General features: G+C 45.7%; 2 protein-coding genes across 12 annotated transcripts in view; one reads left to right on the forward strand and one right to left on the reverse strand.

Moving 5' to 3' along the window:
• The window catches only part of LOC147029511 (histone acetyltransferase KAT7-like), a 130357-nt gene extending 120104 nt beyond the window's left edge, over window positions 1-10253 (reverse strand). For 3 of the 4 annotated variants that reach the window (XM_085872581.1, XM_085872582.1, XM_085872579.1), the window contains exons 1-2: window positions 5770-5808; window positions 2063-2192 (exon numbers count right to left, since the gene is read on the reverse strand). In XM_085872581.1, coding sequence (XP_085728707.1) covers window positions 2063-2192; window positions 5770-5802 — 163 coding nt within the window. In that variant the 5' untranslated portion in view covers window positions 5803-5808. Of the gene's footprint in view, window positions 1-2062; window positions 2193-5769; window positions 5809-10069 lie in introns of those variants that run through there. The other variant, XM_085872580.1, reaches the window with a different exon arrangement.
• Window positions 10254-11448: 1195 nt separating this feature from the next.
• MIOS (meiosis regulator for oocyte development) overlaps window positions 11449-12907 on the forward strand; it is a 60610-nt gene continuing 59151 nt past the window's right edge. For 3 of the 8 annotated variants that reach the window (XM_085872583.1, XM_085872590.1, XM_085872591.1), the window contains exon 1: window positions 11449-11639. The gene's annotated coding sequence lies outside the window, so the exon portion shown is untranslated. The other 5 variants (XM_085872584.1, XM_085872587.1, XM_085872589.1 and 2 more) reach the window with 5 other exon arrangements.

Below are 12907 nucleotides of genomic sequence, written 5' to 3' on the forward strand. Positions count from 1 at the left end.
ACTGAGCATTTCTTAAATTTTCGATTCATGGTCGAAGCTCGTGGAAGAGCTCGTACACTGAACGGATCAGGACGTAACAGCCAAAACAGGACGCAAAGCATGCATGCATGGGGTGGACGAGAAGTGACATAATACAAGATTTCAGTGAGATCGGTCTTTTAGGACTGCCACTGGTAACATGTAAACCAGTGCTACTTGCCGCATGGTCAGGTTGTCGGACAGTAAACAGACACCCTTCACTGGCTTTGCTAGTGGGGAGGGTGACTGTGACACCATGCCAGGACTAAAAACAACACCTGACAAACGGCGGATGAGCTCCCTTCAGGAACCAACTGCCATCCAGTAAGGAGATGGTGTCTATGAAAAAAACACCCATCTGGCTTGGACCGGTTTGTAGCAACTCAGGTGGCTGAGAGGGGTAGTGGAACGCTTGATATGAGGCGGATGAGTTAGTACAGGCCAATTGCAACCATCAAAAGGCAGATGAGCCAGTATTTAGTCAACAACAACCACAAAACTCCACCCGTGGGAAAGAGGGTGGGTACACACTGTCACTGAAACCGTGGAAGGCATGTTCCTCGTCCGGTGGGTGACACTACAGTCCAATTCTTCCACAACCACTTTTGTACCATTTTCATGGTATAAGGGAACACTGATTTGTTGTCAGTGCATATTCTTTAAAATAAAATAAAATAACATAAAATTAAAAATGTAAAGAAACTCGAAGAGAGAGAACTGGAAAATTAGGAGGCATTTGGGTGAGGTTAATGAGGGAAGAAAAGATCATGGTTTTGGATTGGGGACGATCTGAGATGGTGGTGAACAGTTGTCTTGAATACCTGGAGGGAAGAATGAGATTGAAGAGGATGTGGAAGTTGATTCCACAGGCAGGAAAAAAGAGGAACAAATGAGTGGAGGTGAGCAGTGGTCCTGGATTTAGGTAGTTTCACCAGACGGGGGTTAATGGTGGACTGTGTGTGCCCTAAAGAAACCTGGGGGGGGAGGGAGATACACGGAAAGAGCAGAGGGTGCAAGACCATAAAGGGGGTGCGAGAAGACAGAGACCACTGACATGTCTGTGATGTGAAAGTGATAAGCCCATAGACTCGGCTTCATCGTGGGAGATTTCAATGATCTTGAAGACCTTCGTTGCCACAGCGTCAAGCTGAGCAATATGTAAGGCAGGGGAGCCAGCCCAGAGGTGAGAGAATTACTCCATCAAGTTGCGGATGAGGGCCTTGTTGGTGGATAGGAGTTCAGTTGTGCAAAGGAAGGACTTTGTATGACGGAGGATGCCCAGTCGGCGGCTGCCTTTGGAGGCCAACTTTGAAATGCAGTTTGCTCAAGAAAGATAATGGCTGAGAGTGAGACCTCGGAGTTTGAATTTGATTGCCACTGTACCTGCAGCTATCAGGTGAACGGACCCCGAAAACTGGATGCAATTCTTCTCTACTCAACTGATTTGTCTAAATTGTAATGCCGCAAATCTCAGACCGCTCAACCGAACCTTCCAGAGTCTCTGAAAATAAAGTGAGGTGAATCTCACCTGACTTGACTTTCATGGTATCTTTCAAAATCTCAACTGCCAACTGCCATAGCTCTCGCAGTGTTCAATTCACGGTCCTCGTTTGAACAAGCCTACCGATTCAGGCATGTCAGCTCGAGCAACAACGGGTTCGGGCTCGTCATAGGGAGGTAACAATGCAAATGGATGTGCAAAATCCAATTCCCCCCCCCCCACCCACCTCTCCCCCAAGGAAGAAAATGCCAAGATGGGAAATTTTTCTTTTCTTCGAAACTTGATGGAATCAAACAAAACTTGCACAGGCACAAACAACTTCAGGGTGGCCTGATTAATCCTTGAAGGTTTTAGCTTCATAGAGGTGATGGTGATGGTAATGGTAATGGTAATGATTATTTTTACAGATTGTAGGAGTAATAAAAAAACAAAAGGAAAACAATATTTCCACTGATTTTGTATACCCTCCTATTTCATGGTGACAAAGATTTGTAAATGGTGTAAACGAGAGTCATACAAATTGAAGGAAGATTATATGCATACCATGCTGGAAGCTGTCGCATTGCAAAGATGCTGCTCGAGTTAGTCGAGCTGAAGTCCTCCGAAGCAGGGGTTCTTCGCACCAAGGCTCAACCACAGAGGCCCCCTCTTCGGATCCCTGGTCGCCAGAACGCTGCGGGAAGCCAGGGGATTGACCTGCATTGACATAGTGCCACAGCAACCCGTATAGTACAAGGAATGGCAGAAAGGAATGCCTGACAATGTTATACAAACTGCCTTATGGCTAAGCGCATGTAAGTGGTTACCACTCTGTTTCAAAAATGTCAAAAAATGAAGTTTGTTCCATTGCCTTCTCACTACATCTTCCTGAAAGTGTAAGTCTAACTGAGTTCAGAACAAAAAACCGTAAAGCTTAATTACATATATATATATATATACCGAAATATGATACTTTGAAGAAGAGGTACCTATTCTGATGGTTTTGCGAGTTTTCAATGAAATTACCTAATTTTTCTTTTTTTTCTTTTTTGGCAAAATAAATGAAGGTTATACAGAGTATGTAACTAATTCCAGCAACTAATCTAATAATCAAAATACCAATTTCTGGGATTATTAAGAAAAAATTACCCCCGTGCGGGAGTGACGGTCATCTCTGCGAGAAAATATATAGCCTCCTGAAGGTAGGGCAGTTTTTGCAAACTTTGAAGTCACGTGACGTGAAAACGAAAGCGAATATCGAAAATCCGGCCCGTCAAAATTTAGATATTGTCCCATAGATTTATATGCCACAATCAAATTCAAGATCGCTTGAGAAATGTAGGAGGAGATAGAATTTGAAAATCGTCATTTTCGCAACTTCAAAGGCCTTGTGACCTTGACCTTCGGTGACCTTGAAAGTCATACCATCGTGTACGTCTCATCGACCTCTATCAGGATCACTAATGACCAGATCTCCCGCTTCAACTTCATTGTGAACGGACGGACGGACGGACGAACGGACAGATCGTCACCTCTCCTCTCAACACCAATATTATTAGGTCATGCTCGAAGAGATGACCTAATAATACATACCTATTTTTTTATTACTGCTCTACTCAGTGACTGTCAGATGCTGAAAAGCACTAAAAGAGAGATTTATCGAACAAATTCTTGGATGTAAATTTTCAATTCAATCAATTCAGGGAGTAACAAAAAGCTCTGTAAATTATCCAAAACTGTTTTAACTGCCTTCTAAATTAATAAAATATATTTTTAAATACCTGGAAAAATATTTTTAAATTTTTTTAACAAAATTAATTTTTTTATCAAATTCAAAAAAAGTGTGACGTGCAGTCAGACAAAAATGCAAAATTACTCAAAACCAAAGCCATGCATGTTTTCAATATTTTTTATACTATTATGTCTATATCACTGTGCCCCATTTGTAAATACATTTTAGTGAAAATAATCTGATGCACAGAAGAATAAAAGCTTTTTTTTTAACGTGACGTGCAGTCGGACATTTGGGTTGGAAAGTTCGGTCAAGCCGCTGTAATCAAGTATCCACCCGGATCATCTAAATTTTTTTTACATTGATTATTGGTAATAAGTTGAACAAGCCGGTAGGCGACATGGCTGCTCGCTCAAGATGGAAAGCTGGCCGACGCGACTAGCCGATATTCATGACCATGCTATCAATCAATTTAGCACATGCTTCCAAAGAGACTACAACAAATGGCAGCCCTGGTAATTCCATTTATCTATTCGCTAAAGATTTTATTTTTTTATATGATGCTGTAAGACATTCTCCTTGGGCACAAAAAACACAGGTCCCTCGGAGGTCCAGTTTCAGAGGTATTGATTTTTTTTGTACAGTCCACAATAGGTGTACGATGTACGAAAAAGTATTTTAGCTGTTGCTAAGCAATGGAGGTGTGCATAGCAACCATTCATTTTTGTGTACATGCGAGCCACATTGTACACATTTCACCCAAGTTTCATCAAAATCAGACCCTTTCTCTTAGAGATATTTGCAATTAACCGTTTCTGAAATGCTCAACATGTACTCGCCCAAAACCTATCTCCTCCTACAAATATTTTTTTGTTAGGGCTGCAAGTTGGCATGAAGGGAGCTAGATAGATTGCGCACAGAACTCTAAGCTTCGATTTTTCGATTTTTGATTTTTTTTCGATTTTTTTGACCACTTTAAAGGGCCATTGCTATGCCATTGCTAGGGCCCGGGGCCCCATATTCGAAAGCACACGATTCCCAGAAATATTGGTCCTACCTACCAAATTTCATTGGAATCGGTTGAGTGGTTTAGCCCCGAGGCTTGACCAAAGTTTCGCGGACAGACAGACAGATGGAAATGTCCAGAATAAGAGTGCTCTAAGAGCAGCCAATAATTTAAGACACATAAATATGAGTTATTGATAAACTAGTCATTTTGTTAGGGGATTTCATAGTCCCAGGCTCTAAAAGGGCAATAAAACAAGGAAAAATACAAATATGCCAGAATGTGCATATATCATGCGATTCCACCACTGACCGACGCAAATGCTGATTTTCTCAGATGGTGGGTGACAACCTTTTGATTCGATGAGAAATTTCATGTGGAATGTTTTATATGTTGTATTTTTGCATGGTCTAATATATGTCATATTTTCAGGGGAAACAAGAAAACAAGGCCAATACTGGCCATGTATATTCAATAAAAATCCTGTAGATTCAGTAATATACATCATACACCCATGAACCTACATATTTTAAGGTCCTATGGAACACTGTCTGTGCAATGAACCAAATTTCATGACCAGTCGTCGTCTTTGTGACTTTCAAAAATGCCACTCAAGTCAGAGTATGCCCTAAAATAGGGGTGGTAACCACTTACATGCGCTTAGCCTTATAACATCTTATCCAAAAAGGACCAGTTGCATTGGGCCTAAAGCTGAAAAGAAATGATCTCTTCACTCTGAGAATAATGTGCTTCCAACAAAGGAAGAAATAGCTATATATTATTTAAATAAGATATTGTTGCGGTTCTGGAAATCGCATCCCTCCAAGGCAATGGCATCCATCATACAGTGGTCCCCAGACAGTTATTTCATTAATATACATACAGTTAGACCTTTCACTCATGTCTAATGGGTCAAACGGGACGAAGTGCGTTGTGTGGATCTCAAAGTTAGGTCTGATTATATCTCCAAACTTCATTCCTATTCTTTTCCTCTTATTCCTGAAATCAATCAAAGCAGGCACTGCACTCAGACGGCCACCTGCAAAAATTGCAGCCACACCCTACACTCTAAGAATGCGTCTTCGCGGAGGCCAACAGTAGAAGCAAACAATAAAAACTTCCACCACCAGACTGCATGGGACGCGTGCAGCACAGCGATAACCTCCACCCACTGTTCAGGAAGCCAGAAGAATCCTCAACCACACGAAGACGCCACTGCGAGGATGCGGTGTCGATGGGCATAGTAGAAGCAAACAATAAACGCCAACGCCATACAGAACGCACACGGTACGTTCTTTTCAACCCATTTCTGCATCTAATAATTATATTCAATCCTTTCCTTCAATCCATGGCACAGATCAGGGCCGGCCCCACGCACACCACCGCCTGTGAAGATTGCCACGGGGATGGATAACCGCATTCTCAATGGCATACCCGCGCACAGCCTCATGATAACTTATCATCGTACAGTACGGGGCACGAATAGCGCACCTCTTCATTCAGGTCAGCACAATGATTACAATGGCATCTTACCATCACATTGTACGGGACACGCATGGCGCACATCTTTGTTCAGGTCTGCGCGCAGGTTCATGACTTTTTTTCCTCGCCTGCCTGTTCATAAATGATCGTGTAGAAATGTTCCCAGCTCGTTTTTGTATTTTCTTCCATTGATCCAGCATGGTCCGTATCCTAGCCTAGCCGGGACTTTATTCCCAACGATCCGTTCTCTTCGCCGGTACGTCCTTGGCAGTGTTGCTCGGCTGCATCTGACTCGGTAAGGTGACCCGGTTCAGACAAGGCGTACTGAGGGCGTGCCCCCTGGTAATTAGGTCAGGTGATTAGTTTTAGGTAACCGGATAAGCTGTAGACAGAGGACCCGTCACATGGTTGAGTTATTGGCGTTCACGGTCGGTTAGCAACCCTCCACGTCACGGAGTTATCCGTGTGCGACGGCCTGCGATTCAGGGGAGTCTGGTGGGAACCCGAGATAGCTTCCCCCCCCTAGTGGCCATCTCACCCGGACCCCCAACCGCAATAATATTAAAGTGATGTCTGTTCTGGAATTGCTTTGGCTGCTCATTCTGCCATTGAATGCAAGAGAGTTAAACAGGAAGGAATATACCTATTCATTACGTGCTCCTGGCTTGCATCATCCCTGCGAGTGCCACTGTCGCCGACAGCGTCCCCAGCCATGTCGGCTAAAGTAGCAATTTGGCATTTGTTCAGGATGTTGGCTATAACTCACCTCCTCTTCGCGAAAGACACCATGGGATCTTTAAGATCCATCAACGAATGCACAGACGGACAGGAGCTCTGAGTAAACGTTCTTCCGATGGATGGGATACATATCGATACCATGCCCAACTGAAGTGAGAAGATTACTGGGTCGAGAATCAAACCCAGGCTGGACAGCTTCGATAACCGCCAGCAGCAACGTACAAAAAACTCAAAGAACTTGAATACAAAGATGAACATTTGGTGACAAACAACTACATTTTCGGAATTTGTCTCGTGGTGTCGGTGATAGCTCGCCAACTCTTCGCGAAGGACACCATGGGATCCTTTACCTCCACCAATTAATACTGGCCGATGTGTTGCCTGTTTAACGGCCATCCGAGGGACGGCACACACACAATGATGAATCACCTGCCTGTAAAACACCGGGATAACAGTTTATACCCGGGTCGGGATTCAAACCCGGGCACTGTGAGTCCATTTTGTATCTTCAATTAGCTGTGTGGGGTATTAACCCATAAAAAAATAAATAAAAGAGTAACCATTTGATACTCAGCCTGGTGTTGACTTAGTGGTTAGGGTGGCGGCTTGGGATCCCAGGGTCCTGAGTTCAAGCCCCATCGGCCGCTGAATTAATACACCAGGGGGTTGACTCAGCCTGTCATCCTTCCGAGGTCGGCGAAATGAGTAGCAGTTCCAGTGTGTGTACTGGTAGAGGGAGGGGCACTGCATCAGCGACACAGTCACGCTTCAAGAAATGATAGCTACCCCGGCAGCTAAGCTGCCATACGACCACCATTTCATACTCGAGTCAAAGTCAAAAATTCCAGATAGCTTTCTGTCCGCCATCATTTTCTGGGCCACGTCTTCAAATACATTCCTGAAACTAGAACGGCACTCGGTAGAGCGGATACCTCCAGCAGGCTGAACTGTTTTATGTTTTGTATCCCACTGACAGCCAAGATCTGAACCTAAATCATTTAGTTCTTGTGAACTACCCAACTCATCCACAACTTTTTGAAATATCATGTCGCGTGTGGTTTTGGCCCCATCTCTCAATGGTGAAGAATCACTTTTGAAAATTAACCAATTCTCGTACTACCCGGATGCAGATTTTGATGTTCACCAAAATCGAATCATTTCGTCCTCGTCAGACACCCAACCCGTTCACAGAGTCTCGTGCGAATGCGTCCACAACTTTTTTGAAATACCTCGCTCACAAACAGAGAGGGTGATAACGTAACCTTTGTCCACCTTCTAAGCCTAGTGTTGGCTTAGTGGTAAAGGTGGTGGCTTGGGATCCTAGGGTCCTGAGTTCAAGCCTGGTGTTAGCTTAGTGGTTAGGGTGGTGGCTTGGGATCCTCAGGTCCTGAGTTCAAACCTCATTCTTAGTGGTTAGGGTGGTGGCTTGGGATCCTAGGGTCCTGAGTTCAAGCCTGGTGTTAGCTTCGTGTTAGGGTGGCGGCTTGGGATCCTAGGGTCCTGAGTTCAAGCCTGGTGTTAGCTTAGTGTTAGGGTGGTGGCTTGGGATCCTAGGGTGCTGAGTTCAAGCCCTGTTCTTAGTGGTTAGGGTGGTGGCTTGGGATTCTAGGGTCCTGAGTTAAAGCCTGGTGTTAGCTTAGTGGTTAGGGTGGTGGCTTGGGATCCTAGGGTCCTGAGTTCAAGCCTGGTGTTAGCTTAGTGGTTAGGATGGTGGCTTGGGATCCTAGGGTCCTGAGTTCAAGCCCCGTTCTTAGTGGTTAGGGTGGTGGCTTGGGATCCTAGGGTCCTGAGTTCAAGCCTGGTGTTAGCTTAGTGGTTAGGGTGGTGGCTTGGGATCCTAGGGTCCTGAGTTCAAGCCTGGTGTTCGCTTAGTGGTTAGGATGGTGGCTTTGGATCCTAGGGTCCTGAGTTCAAGCCCCGTTCTTAGTGGTTAGGGTGGTGGCTTGGGATCCTAGGGTCCTGAGTTTAAGCCTGGTGTTAGCTTAGTGGTTAGGGTGGTGGCTTGGGATCCTAGGGTACTGAGTTCAAGCCCCGTTCTTAGTGGTTAGGGTGGTGGCTTGGGATCCAAGGGTACTGAGTTCAAGCCCCGTTCTTAGTGGTTAGGGTGGTGGCTTTGGATCCTAGGGTCCTGAGTTCAAGCCTGGTGTTAGCTTATTGGTTAGGGTGGCGGCTTGGGGTCCTCGGGTCCTGAGTTCAAGCCCCGTTCTTAGTGGTTAGGGTGATGGCTTTGGATCCTAGGGTACCGAGTTCAAGCCTGGTGTTAGCTTAGTGTTAGGGTGGCGGCTTGGGATCCTAGGGTCCTGAGTTCAAGCCCTGTTCTTAGTGGTTAGGGTGGTGGCTTGGGATCCTAGGGTCCTGAGTTCAAGCCCCGTTCTTAGTGGTTAGGATGATGGCTTTGGATCCTAGGGTCCTGAGTTCAAGCCCCGTTCTTAGTGGTTAGGATGATGGCTTTGGATCCTAGGGTCCTGAGTTCAAGCCTGGTGTTAGTTTAGTGTTAGGGTGGCGGCTTGGGATCCTAGGGTCCTGAGTTCAAGCCCTGTTCTTAGAGGTTAGGGTGGTGGCTTGGGATCCTAGGGTCCTGAGTTCAAGCCCCGTTCTTAGTGGTTAGGGTGATGGCTTTGGATCCTAGGGTCCTGAGTTCAAGCTTGGTGTTAGCTTAGTGTTAGGGTGGCGGCTTGGGATCCTAGGGTCCTGAGTTCAAGCCCTGTTCTTAGGGGTTAGGGTGGTGGCTTGTGATCCTAGGGTCCTGAGTTCAAGCCCCGTTCTTAGTGGTTAGGGTGATGGCTTTGGATCCTAGGGTCCTGAGTTCAAGCTTGGTGTTAGCTTAGTGTTAGGGTGGCGGCTTGGGATCCTAGGGTCCTGAGTTCAAGCCCTGTTCTTAGGGGTTAGGGTGGTGGCTTGGGATCCTAGGGCCCCGAGTTCAAGCCCCGTTGGCCGCTGAATTAAAAATACACCAGGAGGTTGACTCAGCCTGTCATCCTTCCGAGGTCGGCAAAATGAGTACCAGAGTGCTGGTGAGGGGGACACTGCATCAGCGGCACAGCCGCGTCCCAACGAACGATGCAACCAGCAGCCACAGGCTGCACTCGATAGAGAGAGAGGGTCCACCTTCAGCGGTGGAGGCAAAAAGGAATTCTGCTCATCATCACGATCAGTGAATCCTTGGAAAGCAGAGAAATCCGAGTGAGGACTACTTCCCCCGAGTTTGGCCACGGTAGGTCTTTGAGCACATCAATGGCACAGGTTGAATGTACAACCCCGAAATAAACAATAACAGCACATTGACAAGCGTTGTGAAAGGAAGGCTCGTTGTTTGTGTTCCGTTATAAATGATTCCGAACCACGCTGGGTTCGAATTCCGAACTACGGGAGCAGCGTTTTCTCCACAACAAACTATTCTTTAGCCTTCCCAAATCAAACATGACGGGTTGTGGTGACAAGAAGAGAGCCCACGGATACAAACTCGTTCGTTCCTCATCGTCAAAATACATTAACAACCGTCAGGGTTAAAGTATTCCGACCGCTGCTCAATGACAATGTAGTCGGAACGAGAGGCCTTGCTTGACAACCCTACCGGAAGTCCACCTCCCGCCCTCGTCTAAAAATCGCAAACCTTCCTCCGTGTCATTATCGCAGCCTGTGAGCCGGTAGCACCGCGGCTGGCAATGCCTGGGCCAACAGCAGATTGGAACGTCGGATGAAGCAAAACGTTTTCATTGAGTCGTCAGATTACGGATTCCAGAATGGGCGCACGCTGATCACGTGATCGAAAATCGAGGACGCGATTGGACCTGCTCGGAGGTGATGACGTTCGATTGGTTCAGCCGAACCGACCGTCTGTCGGATCAGAGTTTGGCGATATTAAGCTTTTATTCATGGTGACGAAACACGATTCGAAAGGTATTTAGAAAGTAAATGCGGTGCGATGAAACGATGGTGTGGAGCTGAGGTAAAAAAAAAAACATAAATCACGAACGATGAAAATGCCGTCTGCTACACCGTCCATTCTTTTTGATATAATCTCCGAAGCTGCACTTCTTCGTTTCTAATCCAGACATTCCGGGTTAGAATCTTCACACAGAGATGCTTCGTTCCTGACTTATTGCTACTCGACAGCGTGAAATTATTTACAGTTATATAAGTCTACAAATAGCCTCCTCCTGCGTTAATATTTTGTTTCTGTTGAAACGAGCAACAGCAGCAAATAAAAAAATTTTGATTAAAACGAAATACGCTTTGTATATGACAAATAAATGGTGACAAAAATTGAATGTCCGTACAAGAGAGATGTTGTTCACTGAACAAATTCACGTCACTTCCGGCCCGAGTGAAGGACACAGACACCGCAACTCGCCGAAGCAGCACCGGTTCATTATGCGCATGCGCAGCCCCCCCCCTACCCACTACGTCATGACGTCATTCAACGCTCACTCCACCAAAAACCCCCGTTTAAAAGGTTCAACGGAATCCACAACATTCCGGGGAAAACTGCTCCAATCTTAAACTATCTTCTCACTTAAGAAAAATGTTTCTTCACATTAAAAAAAAATATTTTTAAAGGCGTCGCCTCGCGTTGAAAAAACATAACCCGCCCTAATGAAGAAACGCTACCACCTCGTACAAAAAAAAGGAATGTGACCGATTTCACTGTGCTTATACACTGCCTTAAATTCCAACTGCTCAATACTGAGATTTTTTTTCATTTACTCACGGCAAACTACCGTTTTGAGATGAAGGTACGACGTGGACGCGGTAGAAATCAGTCCAAGCATATTGAACTGCATCCTCATAATCACGATTAATAAAGCACTTCTCTTAAAAAAACAACAACAACAACATCTGTGGCGAGTGACGTCATGCGTAAAAAATCAACTGAAATTAAATCTCCCGAAATTTTTTATTTCAATCTAATAATTATTGTTTCCGCTTTGTAAGACAAGCCACTAATAACAACAATAACAATAATAATAATAATATAATGATGGTAATTTTCAAGGTGCAGTGTGAAAGTATTGGTCATCATCGGTAGCATAGCAACGCGGCGTGACTTCAAGGCCGAGGATATGTTCTCTCACAAAATGAGCAGTTTTAATCGTCAGAAGTTGTGTTGGTGTAAACCTGTGGAGAGTTTCCAAAAATAGAGGCTTTGGAAGTGCCGCTCCTCGTGTGTGACGTGTGTGAGTGTGAGTAAGAATCGGTGTCCGTGCCGGATATTTCCCTCGTTTTTTAAACATTTACGAGTCTCGTGTCCGTATCGGCATCGGACATGAATGTCTAATAGATAACGGATCGCGGGTTAATTTAAAACATTTTAATTTGTAAAACGTATGTTTGTGCTGTTTGTGTTTGTTTAGTCGGTGCCATTCACAAATATTTACCCAAACGCTATTTATTTATTTATTTTGTTTTTCTGCCATTGTGTACAGTGACGTCACTTCCGGTGTTTGTGTTGACGCGGTTTCGATTGTGTTGAGGCCGGTTTGTCGATGTAAGGGGAGCGCAAAAGCCACGTGTAACCTATTAAACACGGTGTCCGAATTTTTACCCCATTATTATATAACAGTGCGTGCCCGTAGGTGAGTGCCAGTACATGCAGCCCTCTCTTTCGCCCCTCTCTCTCGCCCCCCCCACTCTCTCGCCCCCCCCACTCTCTCGCCCCTCTCTCTCGCCCCCCCCACTCTGTCGCCCCTCTCTCTCAACCCCCTCTCTCTCGCCCCCTCTCTCTCGCCCCCACTCTCTCGCCCCCTCTCTCTCCCCCTCTCTCTTGCCCCCCTCTCTTGACCCCCCTCTCTTCCCCCTAGTCTCGCCCTTCCTCTCCCCCCTCCTCTCTCACCCCCACTCTCATCCCCCCTCTCCAGTCCCCCTCTCTCACAGATATTGGTCAACAGATAAATGGCCGTAACTTGGGAACCGCTCGTCCGATTAATATCAAACCTCGAAAAGGTACATCCGCGGGTTCCCAGCAATATTCCTGGCAAGTTTCAATCAGATCGGACCGTCAATTGTGCAAAAAAAAAAAAAATTAATAAATAATAAACATTAATTGTGCCCGTCATAGCACCGTGTCTTGTCATTGGTCGACAGATAAATAGCCGTAACTTGGGAACCGCTTATCTGATTAATATCAAACCTTGAAAAGGCACACCCGCGGGTCCCCAGCAATGCTCCTGGCAAGTTTCAATCAGATCGGACCGTCAATCGTGCAAAATAAATGAACAATTATTGTGACGTCATTCGTGATGTCGTAGCACCGTGTTTTGTCATTGGTCGACAGATAAATGGCCGTAACTTGGGAACCGCTCGTCCGATTGACATCAAACCTTGAAAAGGCACATCCCGGCAATATTCCTGGCAAGTTTCAATCAGATCGGACCGGCGGTCGTCGAGAAACGGCGGTCGCAGACAAACAGACAGACAGACACACACACGCACACACACACACGCACACACA

This window comes from Eptatretus burgeri, chromosome 3 (genome assembly GCF_056783735.1).
Source record: "Eptatretus burgeri isolate ZD-2024b chromosome 3, Ebu_testis_v1, whole genome shotgun sequence".
Taxonomy (NCBI): domain Eukaryota; kingdom Metazoa; phylum Chordata; class Myxini; order Myxiniformes; family Myxinidae; genus Eptatretus; species Eptatretus burgeri.